Source organism: Lutra lutra, chromosome 13, assembly GCF_902655055.1.
Source record: "Lutra lutra chromosome 13, mLutLut1.2, whole genome shotgun sequence".
NCBI lineage: Eukaryota > Metazoa > Chordata > Mammalia > Carnivora > Mustelidae > Lutra > Lutra lutra.
Genome location: NC_062290.1, coordinates 16,049,148 through 16,059,677, shown reverse-complemented (window position 1 = coordinate 16,059,677; position 10,530 = coordinate 16,049,148). Strand labels below are relative to the sequence as shown.

Genomic DNA, 10,530 nt, shown 5'->3' with positions numbered 1-10,530 from the left:
TTATAGTGTCTTATTTTATAGTAATATTTATTCAACCAGTCGAACTTCACAAGTTCAAGTTCAGGCAACAGTGAGAGAAAACTTGTATAGCACAGAGGCTTGGTCCTATGAGATACTCCCCTCCTCCACCAAGATAGCATTAAGGGGGTCTACTTCACTTCTACCTCTTCTCTAATTGGGTCAGGGAGCTGGTTTGCCACGTGGAGTGTGGGGCCAAACACTGGGTACTCTTTCGATATCTGAAATGGCTCATGCACATTAGCTTGGTGTGATTATGGGAACATGCTGCCAGTTCTTACTCTTAGGGAAGAGGATCTAGGAATGGAACAATGCTTTGGGCATAAAAGTGGCTTCATTCATGATTTTTGATAATGCTATCAAAGGTTAATAACTGTCATCTTCTGTGGTCCAACCAGAGTTTAAAAGTGGTTTCGTTCTATGTTTCAGTGTTGCCTAGATCTAGGTTTCTGGGGAAAAAAAATTAGATAATTTTACAGTCAAGGGTTTTGTGATGAGTTGTTGGTGGCAAATGACATGAGCCCAGGATAAGTTGAGATCATAGATTTGCTGTCTCTGACCAGTCATTTGAGGACCTGGTTAGAAAGCATGGGATGTAAATGGTGCTCTGACAGAAAGATGGTGGCAGTTCTCTGTTTCTGTGCTCTCTGATCAGGGCCACATGGGATCTGGATGTCTGAAACATGCTACAGGGGTCACCACTGGCTCCAAAGACTGAAGTTGGGAGGAACTTTATGTAAGGTTTTGTGAGACTCATCGTGTTGTGTGGACCAGTGCTTTTAGTTTTAAAACCTGTTAAATCTTGCTTTGGACTCCTAGTGGAGCATTTTAGCTCTAGGGATGCCAACCCGCAAGGACCTCCCAGCATGCAAAAAATCACCAGCCTCTCTCAGAATTGCCCTTTTCTAGCGTCTCTGTGAGTCTGTGATGATCCTCAGTGACTTTCTACTACATCTTCACATAAAACTCAAAAGAGTATTCCTATGTTGGTGGGCACTGATTTTGGGGTGGAGCAGCTTGATGCTGCTTGGTTAAAGAAAAAACAGTCAGACCTAGAGACTTAATCATAAATTATTCATTATCTGAAAGCTTTCACGAGATGTAGGGATCATCACATCTCTCTGCAGACCTGCTGCAACTTATTCCAACAACGTGTTTGCAGAGGCGTTGCTTATGGCTCTGCTGGCTGCGGTCTCCTTTTATGAAAGTTCTAGAAAAGGAGAGCCACCATCTTTGAGAGCTTCTGCTCCTAGTTTAATTGCAACTCAGTGAGTTGTTGGGCTGCAGTGAAGGTGCGTCTTTTCTCATTTTCAAGTCTCAATGAGCACTTCTAACCCAGGCCAGGTCCATGAGGACACAGGAATTTCTGGAAAAGAGTTATCCATTAGATCCTGGAAAAGGGCAATTCTCTAGGTAAGAGCCCCTGCGAAAATGTTTACAAAGGCAAATCTGGCTAGCTCCTTCATCCCTTCCTGGTTCCCTGTCCAGGGAAAGAAAACAATTAGGCAAGACTTTTTTCTTTTTCTTCTTTTAATTTTGTTCAGCATTAAAGGAGGGAACTTCATAAACATTGATTGTCATTTACAGAAAACATTCAGAAATCATGTGTGCATTATCTGGGAATGCTAACAGTATTCAACTAATAATTTACAGGACATAAAATAAGGACAAAAACCTATTACATTCTAAAGTAATATAAAACTTTTTTGTTAGGGAGTGCTGTTTTATTCTAGTATATTTATAATAATAATAATAAAAAACAACTCAATGCTTACTTCCTAAATGACTCAGGCTGCAGTTTTACTCAGGTACACAGAAATTAGGGCTTATATATTAAACAAGGAGAGAGAGATCAGAAAAATCGTAGATTTTAAAACTAGATGTCATGGGGTTTATTTGTAGTTTGCTTTTTGCCTCTATAGGGCCAATAATAATACATGGTAGTAATGTGATTAAGCTCCAGAAAAATCCATGGTGACTATAGGAGGCAGTATTCTTTTAAAAAAGTATCACTATTATGCATCTTAGAGTGAATGCTTTTATTTTACATGTGTCTGGCAATGCAGCCTTTGTGCGTCGCCGACATTTGTGCCTGCTAATAAGACGTATCAACTGCACTTTGCGGCTGCCCCTCCAGGTGCAACCCTGGTTGGTAGGCACGGCTGAGCACCACCCCTCACCCCCACCCCACGCCCCTGGCAGCCCATGGTTCCAACCACTGGAGGACCTGGAGTCGTTCTTCACTTTACACTTGTAGGCTGGAGCTAACATAAAAATCAAATCTCTGAATGTTGGAAGTAGATGAAAATCATTTCTCTCAATCCTAAAAGCAGGGAAGCATTGTCAGGGACTTAAAAAATATTGGAAAGTCTCATTTAAATCTAAATATCTTTTTTTTTATTATAAATCGATCATCATAAAATACTAGCCTTTTAAAGTCATATTTGGGATGCAGGAAAAGCATCAGGTTCATCGGACTTGCTCCTGCCTGTGTGGTTACAGCTCAGGACACCTTCGATCTTCCTCCCTCTTGGTGTCTCCCCAACCCTCCCCCAGGTTCTTTGCAACATTTATTTGGTGAAGGTCAGTTATGGCTTCAGCAAATGAGTGATCTGACCTTAGGTTATTCATAAGAAATCAACGTGTACAAAAATATTTTGTTCATCAGAAAGCAGTTTGTGTTCCTTAAGCTAGTCCATGCAGAAAGGATTTGGACAAAGCCACTTGCTACAAGGAAAGATGACTTACTCAGGCAACTTCTTTTTTTTTTTTTTCTTTTTTCTTTTCTTTCTTTTTTTTTTTTTTTTTTTAAACTTTCTTTCCTCACATTGGCTAGTTCAGATAGCGTTTGCAGGTCTTGGGCCAATCTTCAATACAAATTCTTTGGAGCAGATTTAATGGACAGCCCTGTCCCTTTGTCAGCTGTATTACAAAAAGAAGCATACACTTAACACCAATGACCCGTCAAGATGCTTAAACTGTTAACAACCAGTTTCTGAGAAGTACATAACACGCATAACACACAGAAAGGAAGCAAGTACATATTTGCTCTTTGTTGGTTTTCCCCCTCTAAAAAAATTGTTACAAAGTCTTAAGCTTAAACAGAGACATAGAAAAATCAGTGTATTCACTGTCTCCAGTTATTTACAGCAAAAATTAGAGACAGCATACATTGTATTAGACCTTCCACAAGCATATATTAAAAGTAATTACATTTGAAAAAATATTTTTATTTTTCCTCTACATTTCTACAATACGTACTCAGTTTTCTGTGGGTGTGGTTTGCACTCTGTGTGTGTGTGTGTGTGTGTGTGTGTGTGTTCCTCAGATGAAGCAGACAGTACTGTGCTTGGATGTGCGATCTGTAGCTTTTCAGACATACCTAACGTGTGTCTGCTTGTGGTTGTGACAGAGCCATGCAGATGCCCTCCAACGGCCACCGCCACAAGAATAGGGTTCAAGAGAAGGATCATGCTGCCCAGCTGGGGTGTGGACACCCTGCGCCTGCCTCAACTGGGTCTATTCAATGCCGGTCCCCTTGTGCTTTAGTTTTGGCCATGAGAACAATCACTGAGCTGCTTTTTCTGATCCACTGGAGGTCGGGCTTACGGTCATGCAGGAGGCAAAGATTACTATGGGCAATTCACTTCGGAGGATTTTCAGCAGCTTAGGCAAAAAGTGCACAAACAGACGACCTCCACCTGCTGCATAGGAATCCCGGGTCCTGCACTTCAGAACATGGGGGACTGCGTGATCATGACCACGAATACATTCTGCAGACACAACTAAGGGAAAGTAAAAACGTGCCACAGATATCGAAGCCACACATCAGAAGAGACACATCAAGACTGAAAAGCGGAAAAATCGTGCTTTTGATGTTCAGAAAAAAAGTGGTGAGAGATCGAGCCACCTGGCTCTAGGAAGCTAGGAGTTTGGGCCAGACAAAGAGAGATGTCTCTTGTGAGCCATCGTTAAATGGGATCGTTTGCATTTTTCCGACTACTTTTGTTTTTCCAGCTGAAGTCTTGCTGGGAGTGACGAGTCAGATGTGGAAACCCCACTGAGCTCCGCACCCCCGCCCCTCTCATGCGGAGTCCTGTCTGGCCAAACTTATTCCAGGAAACAGGACCCGAGATTCAATTTTGCTTTAAACCAGAGGTTATAAAGTGGACCCTCTTCTGCTCGGAGGTGTATTTGTTTGGTCTGTTCTCAGCTCTGAGTCAACTGACATCCCTTCCAACCAGAGAGATACTGTAAGATTCAGAAGCGTTAGCGACACTTGGGCTTTAGCCGGCCATCGGATGTTCCCTTTCAGATGGGGCACTTCCTTGCCAGCTGGCGGCTGGACTGCTTTTGCTCATTTGCATCAACTCCCTGGCCCTTTTAGGCTTCGGAATTTTTAACCCTTGCTTCAAATGAACATGTACCTCTGGGTCCCGAGACCTGTCCCCGTGCCCCTCCAAAAAAAATAGGTTGTCAGCTCCCGTCTAATGACCCACGTGGTTTTCCATACCAGGCTGCGGCTTTTATCGGCAGTCAGAAACAAAAAAATCAAATACCGCTTCATCTAAAGCAGATGGTGTGCTCTGGTCTTCCTGGTCCAGGGGACTCTGTGCAAAGGTTCACTACAGACGCGAACTTTCCAGCTCTTGCTGTTCTGTTGAAGGGCGGCTCTGTCAGGCACAGGCATCCTTGCCTGAATTTGCTGCCAACTGTGGCAACTTCATTGGAAGCAAATGTTTACAGAGAAAAGAGAGTCAGGAAAAAGTTATTTCTTCTAATTTCCAATAGCAGTGGAATTTTTCCTTCTGTAATACACGGAAACAAAGCAAATGCAACAAAACGGACATCATTTGCATCTGTCTGATGTTTTTGAAAAAAGCTGGTTACGTTTTAGGTTGTCCTTGGGACGGAAGAATCACTTTTGCATTCAAGCCTGGTACACATGAGATTGTGGACAGTGAGCGTGAGTGGACTAGCCATGTGTGTGGTTTTCTACGGACAGTTTAGCTTGACTGCTGTGAAGTTAGGTGCTGAACAAGGCAGCTGCGATAGGAAATGTACTGGTTTGTCCCTGGCACCTCCTGCTACTAACGTCCAGAGTTCCCTGTGATTTAAGGTGTCGCAGATTCTACCCAAGAAGTCGCATTACCCTAGAGACCACTATATTCTGTTTATACCTACACAATGGTCCTTTATTCCAGAGCTCTGAAGACCATTTTCAAATGAGGGAAATCCAGAAGGGGTAGGTTTGTAGAGTACATAGTACATCTCTACCCTCAGCTTTCATTCGCTGGGGCAGGGCGGGGGGGGGGGGGGGCACAGAATTAGGGATACTAAGATGACCCAAGTTGTGGACAGTAGGAGTATGTGTGGTGGTCTAAGCCAGATCTGGAACTCTTTCTTCTCCTATATTCCCTCCAAAATTTGCCTTTCCTCTTCCAGATCACAGATACGCTGGAATTTGAATTCACACAGCTTTACCTCCCCTGGCAGAGTCCGCTAACGCCACTTAGATTTCTGTATTCTCCCCACTCAGGACCTGTGTAGGAAGCTTGGGTTTGCTTGGGAGACACATGTTCCTATTAATAGGGCAGCTCGATTATTTGGCTCTTAGCAGATTTTAGAAAATGAGACCAAGTTGTCCTTATTCGTGCGTAACTTTCCAGCAAGTCCACAGTTAACGACATGAAGTTACTGCTTATTGTTCTGAAAGCCTTGTCAGAGAGGTTCTCTTATTGGCATATTTAATTTATGCCGTTTACATTTTGTTGTCATTTTCCTGTTTTACTCCCCCCCACCCCGCGATGTTTTTTTTTTTTTTTTAAATGAAACATCCCTGAGTGGGTACAGTGCACTATTTGCACCAAGCAGTGATTGTCATTTACGAAGCATGAAGTGAAGAGTACAGATCGCGGGTTCTCTGGTCCAGTGTGCATTGTATCATGAAGGTGGTGGGAACCCCTGCGCGTCTTCACAGGGAAGGGACAAAAATTGCATGTGGTACACAAAGTTGTTCTCAACCAAATTTCAAAATACCTTGAGATGTGGTCATAGGAGATGTTCAAAAGGCAGCTTGGAAAGGCCTATGTCGCCACCGAAGATACGACCTGGTTCTCTTTTCAGGGACAGATTTGGCAACTGGGGCGCAAAATGGAAATCTCTCTTCTCAGCTGAAGTGGCCTGAGCGTGTACTGGTTGCCACTGTTTTGTTCTCATTCAGTCATTTGCTGTTTCCTGTGCCCTCACTTCAAAAGGTTCCTGCTGTCCCAGTGAAATGCTCGTACTGGTAGAAATGACAAACAAATTCAAATCTGGTACCTCCTGAGGCACATGTGGGAAATAATCCTTTTCCTACATCGCCCATGGGACGAGGGAGGAAAAAATTCTCAGCCACTTCATCAATTGAGCCAATTTAAATCCTCGAAGGTAGACCGGAGGAAACAAATGATTCCCTTTGCAACGGAGCAGGAATTACAGGCCAACAACGGAAAACACGAGGCCAACAGAACGATGAAAGCAAAGTTTGACATAAGTTCAAAGCTCAAAGGGAAACACCAAGTAGACACATTAAGCGTTGCCTGTCACAAGCCAATCATAAAACATACATTGCATTTGGAAACGGCTTGGTTTAATTGAGCGCCTTCCATTACCCTGTTTTCCTAGCAATCAGTAAAGTAATCTTTCCATTAGAAGGAAATATGACTCTTGGAATTAATTCTTTATACAAAGAGCTAGCAGGAGTGACATTTACACCAGAAACAACCAAGTCCCCGCAGCAGCATAACACGCAGTGCGCAGCTGTCTTCTTAGACACCGAAGGTAATTTGGTTCAATGTAGTTAAATTAATTGAATATAACAGTAGTTGAGAAAGAGAGTCATTATTTTAAAGCCTTTTTGTTTTTCCCCATTGGTTTGGAATTCATCAATCATGAGTGGGAAAAGGCTCTGTTTTCTAGAAGAAAAGACTAGCGCTACTGTCTGATCATCAAGGAGGGGTGCGGTGGCATCGCGGAGATGGCTCTCAAGACCGTGTAACTTTAGGAGAGCGTCGGAGATGAAAAGGAAATCAAAGTTTCCACTGATGGAAACTTTTCAAAGCAGGTGTGTGCGCATGCGTGCGGGTGCGTTTGCCGAGGAGGAGAGGGCGGGGCCTCGAGAGCTGGCAGCTGCGCTATGCTTCCGGGAGATGGTGCATGTCATTGTCTTTTACACAAAGCTCGGTTCTAGCTTCCTTTTTAAGAACTATTGTTTTGGATCCACTAAGACCCAAGACATCGGGCCTCCAGAGCCCAAGCCGAACAAGCTGCTTAGGGTTTATGCTTTCCTGGTACTCGGCTGGAGAGCAGGTGGAGAGGGGAGGCTTGTCCTAGGAAGTCTGAATTCACTAAGCTTCGTCTTGCCTCTTGCACTCTGTGCTTTGCACGAGTTGCTTAAAAAAAAAAAAAAAAGTTAAGCCCAGGCTAGATGGATGATGCGATTTCAAACCACATGGGAAATAGTTTTGGCTTTGGGGTGTATTAGTTGTACAGAATAACTCAGATGTGTTTTCCTTATCTGTCGAGTTCTTGCTCTGTGCCTACAGTGTAGCATTTTGGAGTTGAGAAATTAGAGGCCCCACACTAGGACATATAAAATCCTGCCTCCCCCTTTATTGCTGCTTTTTCTAACAAACTTGGCAAAGGGAATGCATATAAAGAGATACTTCTATACTTTGTAGGTGCTCTTTCTACCTCTTCTTTGCCAAAACCAAAAAAACAACACACCGAAAAAAAAAAAAAACAAAAAAAACCCAAACCGCCCCAAAAAACCCAAACCAAAACAAAACAGGTTAGAGAGGACATGTTGACATGAAATGGCATCTGGACCCTGGCTTCTGATTTCTGCCGTGACTCTAATTTTATTAGAAAAAATTGCTGGTGATCAAACCTACAGGCTGTGTTTCTCTGCTGAAGATATAATGAGCACCAAAATCAGTTTCTTTCCCAGCCTAAAATCCAAAGAAAAAATAAGTGTTTTGCATGTCTTGGTGAAAAATAGGAAACAGTGATTGTTTGGTTAAAAAAAGTTCTGGACTCCACAATATTATCTGTGGCCTAATTCTTAAAACAGGAAAATGGCTCCAAATACTTCCTCCCCCCCCTCCCCCCCACAATATTTACCATCCTGACAAGGCTTTGATGTCACTGAGAGAGCTAGAGTTCTTACTCAGAGGCTGGGTGTTACGTTTGTTCCTTCACAGACTTATCTCTGAATCGGTACCATCCTGCTGTAGACGATAGCTGAAAAGTCTGGCTGGGAAAACAGAATCCTGATTGTCTAACATAAAGATAACACAGAAGGGAAATAATAAGAGGGAGCCTGACTGAACCTCCTTCACTAGTGGGTATGGTGTTTTAAGCCACAGTGCACATGCAGGTGTAAGTAATAATCATATATAATATTCTCAGATATTATATACTTATTACGTACCTGTGCAGTGCTTTCCAAGACAGCTACACATTTTCACATGCATCAACTATCTAAAAACATAGAAATAGGTAAACCTATTCAGTGGAGTTTTCTTAAATTATATTTGAACAATTAACAGGAAAAGTAATCATGTAAAGTACCGCTCTGTTCTCGTATATATCTACAATAAAATTCTATAAACAGTTGTCTCCCAAAACATACCCGAATAAAATAAAATTAAAAAAAAAAAACAAAACAAAACACCCAGTGTCCTCTAGTTGTATATTTATGGTCATTTCAAAAACAAATAAAAGAGCCCCACTCAGGTGCATATTTACATTCTTCAAACTGTAGCGGTGAAAAATAATTCTATTAAGTGCAGGACATTCCTAATGTTGCAGTAGACATTTTTCTTAAGTCTTCATGAACACATTGCTTTTGTCTTAATGGTGATGCATTCCGTGACTAGGAGACAGTCCTCTGGTCGCCTTCATTTGCAGACGGTGGCACAGTCAGGATTAAAGAGCTCCTTGTATAATGGAGGAAAGAGGGTGTTCACTATGTCTGGATGTGATTGTTTGAATACCTGCAACTTCTCCCCGTGCAAGTTGCAGACCGCCGTGATGGTGGGGATCTTAGCTATTAACTGCAGAGTGGGGAGAGACAGGGGAAGGGACAAAGCGGGAAGGAAGCTCATTAGTGCTCTGTCTTCTGAATCAGTGGCCTTCCTGGCCTCCGACGAAGGCAATGGCTTTGGGAAAAGACGTTCGGGAAGAGAGCAGGCTCACTTTCAGCTTCTCCTTCCTGACAAAACAAAACAAAATGTGCCTCCCACCCCCATCCTCCAAAGGGGAAAGAGAGAAAGCACGCAAGCAGGGCCAAGCTTCCTGATTTCACTGCTTTTAAATAAAACTGTGTTTGGGAGGTAGTCGACTTTGATCGGTAGGAGTGGGTGCTTTGTGCCAGGCCGACTGAGTCAGAATCCTGGTTCCAAAATAGCTAAACAGCCGTGTGGCTGGGATAAACTCTGTCTTGGTTTTTCTCGTGTGTAAAGTGGGCTTACTCATAGTTCCTAGTTCCTTGGCTTGTTGTGTGGACGGAGGTAATTCATATAAAAGTGGTAAGATTAGTGTAGGCATGAAACGCCATTGTTAGCTAATATTATCTATCGTTTCCCACAGATTTATCTGATATGACTGTGAGATTTTTGGTTTTTGGAAGGTGACCATGCGAGGAAGGTGTGATCTAAACTGTATGAGGCGTGATCCATAATCCTCGGGGCTGCTTTGCTCACTAGCCTGCCTGAATCTTTCTCGTTCTTTTCTGCTCTAATGCATAAAATGAGACTCTGTTTCATCAGGAGAGAACCTGGGAGGTCACTGGCACTAGCTTCTTCAGGGAGGCATTTAAAGAAACTCGTGGGGAAACAGCCACTTATAATTGCTAGATTTTGACATATATGTATCATGTGGGATGTCTTTTTTTTTTTTTAGTTCAAATACCCAGAAAACAGGGTTTTATAGTAATTTAAAATGTCCACAGTTTGTGAAATGCTACATAGGCCTTAGGAGATGAACAATTCTAGCTTTTAACAGATTTGTAATGTGGGGACACCTAGAATTTATCATCTCATGTCAAAATTAGCTTAAAACCAAACGTCATCATGATCAAATCACTGTTGGAATAAGATGTGTTTCATAAAAGATAAGCCTGATAGTTCATAGAGCTGACCAAAGGTACACTTGAAAGTGATGATAAAATAAAATTAAATAAAACCCATCGAATCACCAGTTCGGTTCATGTGCTCCTTATCCTACTCAAGAGTAAGAAATCATCTCAGGAAAAAAAAAAAGAAAAGAAACCATCTCAGCCTTTGAAGTAAAAGAGAAAATAGATAATTAGTTACTTTGTGGCTCTTCAAAATGAGAAATTTCCACTTTCATTAAGTGTCCCTTTAACAACTAATGACTGTATAACCACGCTAGGAGCAATTCAAAAATAGCATCAGGATGAGAGCTGTTGACACATTCATTAAAGGGATCTAGAACACACGAAGATTG

At 42.3% G+C, this 10,530-nt stretch overlaps 1 protein-coding gene across 1 annotated transcript in view; it reads right to left on the bottom strand.

Moving 5' to 3' along the window:
- Positions 1 to 5,845: 5,845 nt before the first annotated feature.
- The window catches only part of RORB (RAR related orphan receptor B), a 188,368-nt gene continuing 183,683 nt past the window's right edge, over positions 5,846 to 10,530 (bottom strand). Inside the window, exon 10 of the mRNA XM_047700770.1 lies at positions 5,846 to 9,116. Coding sequence (XP_047556726.1) covers positions 8,961 to 9,116 — 156 coding nt within the window. The 3' untranslated portion in view covers positions 5,846 to 8,960. The remainder of the gene's footprint in view (positions 9,117 to 10,530) is intronic.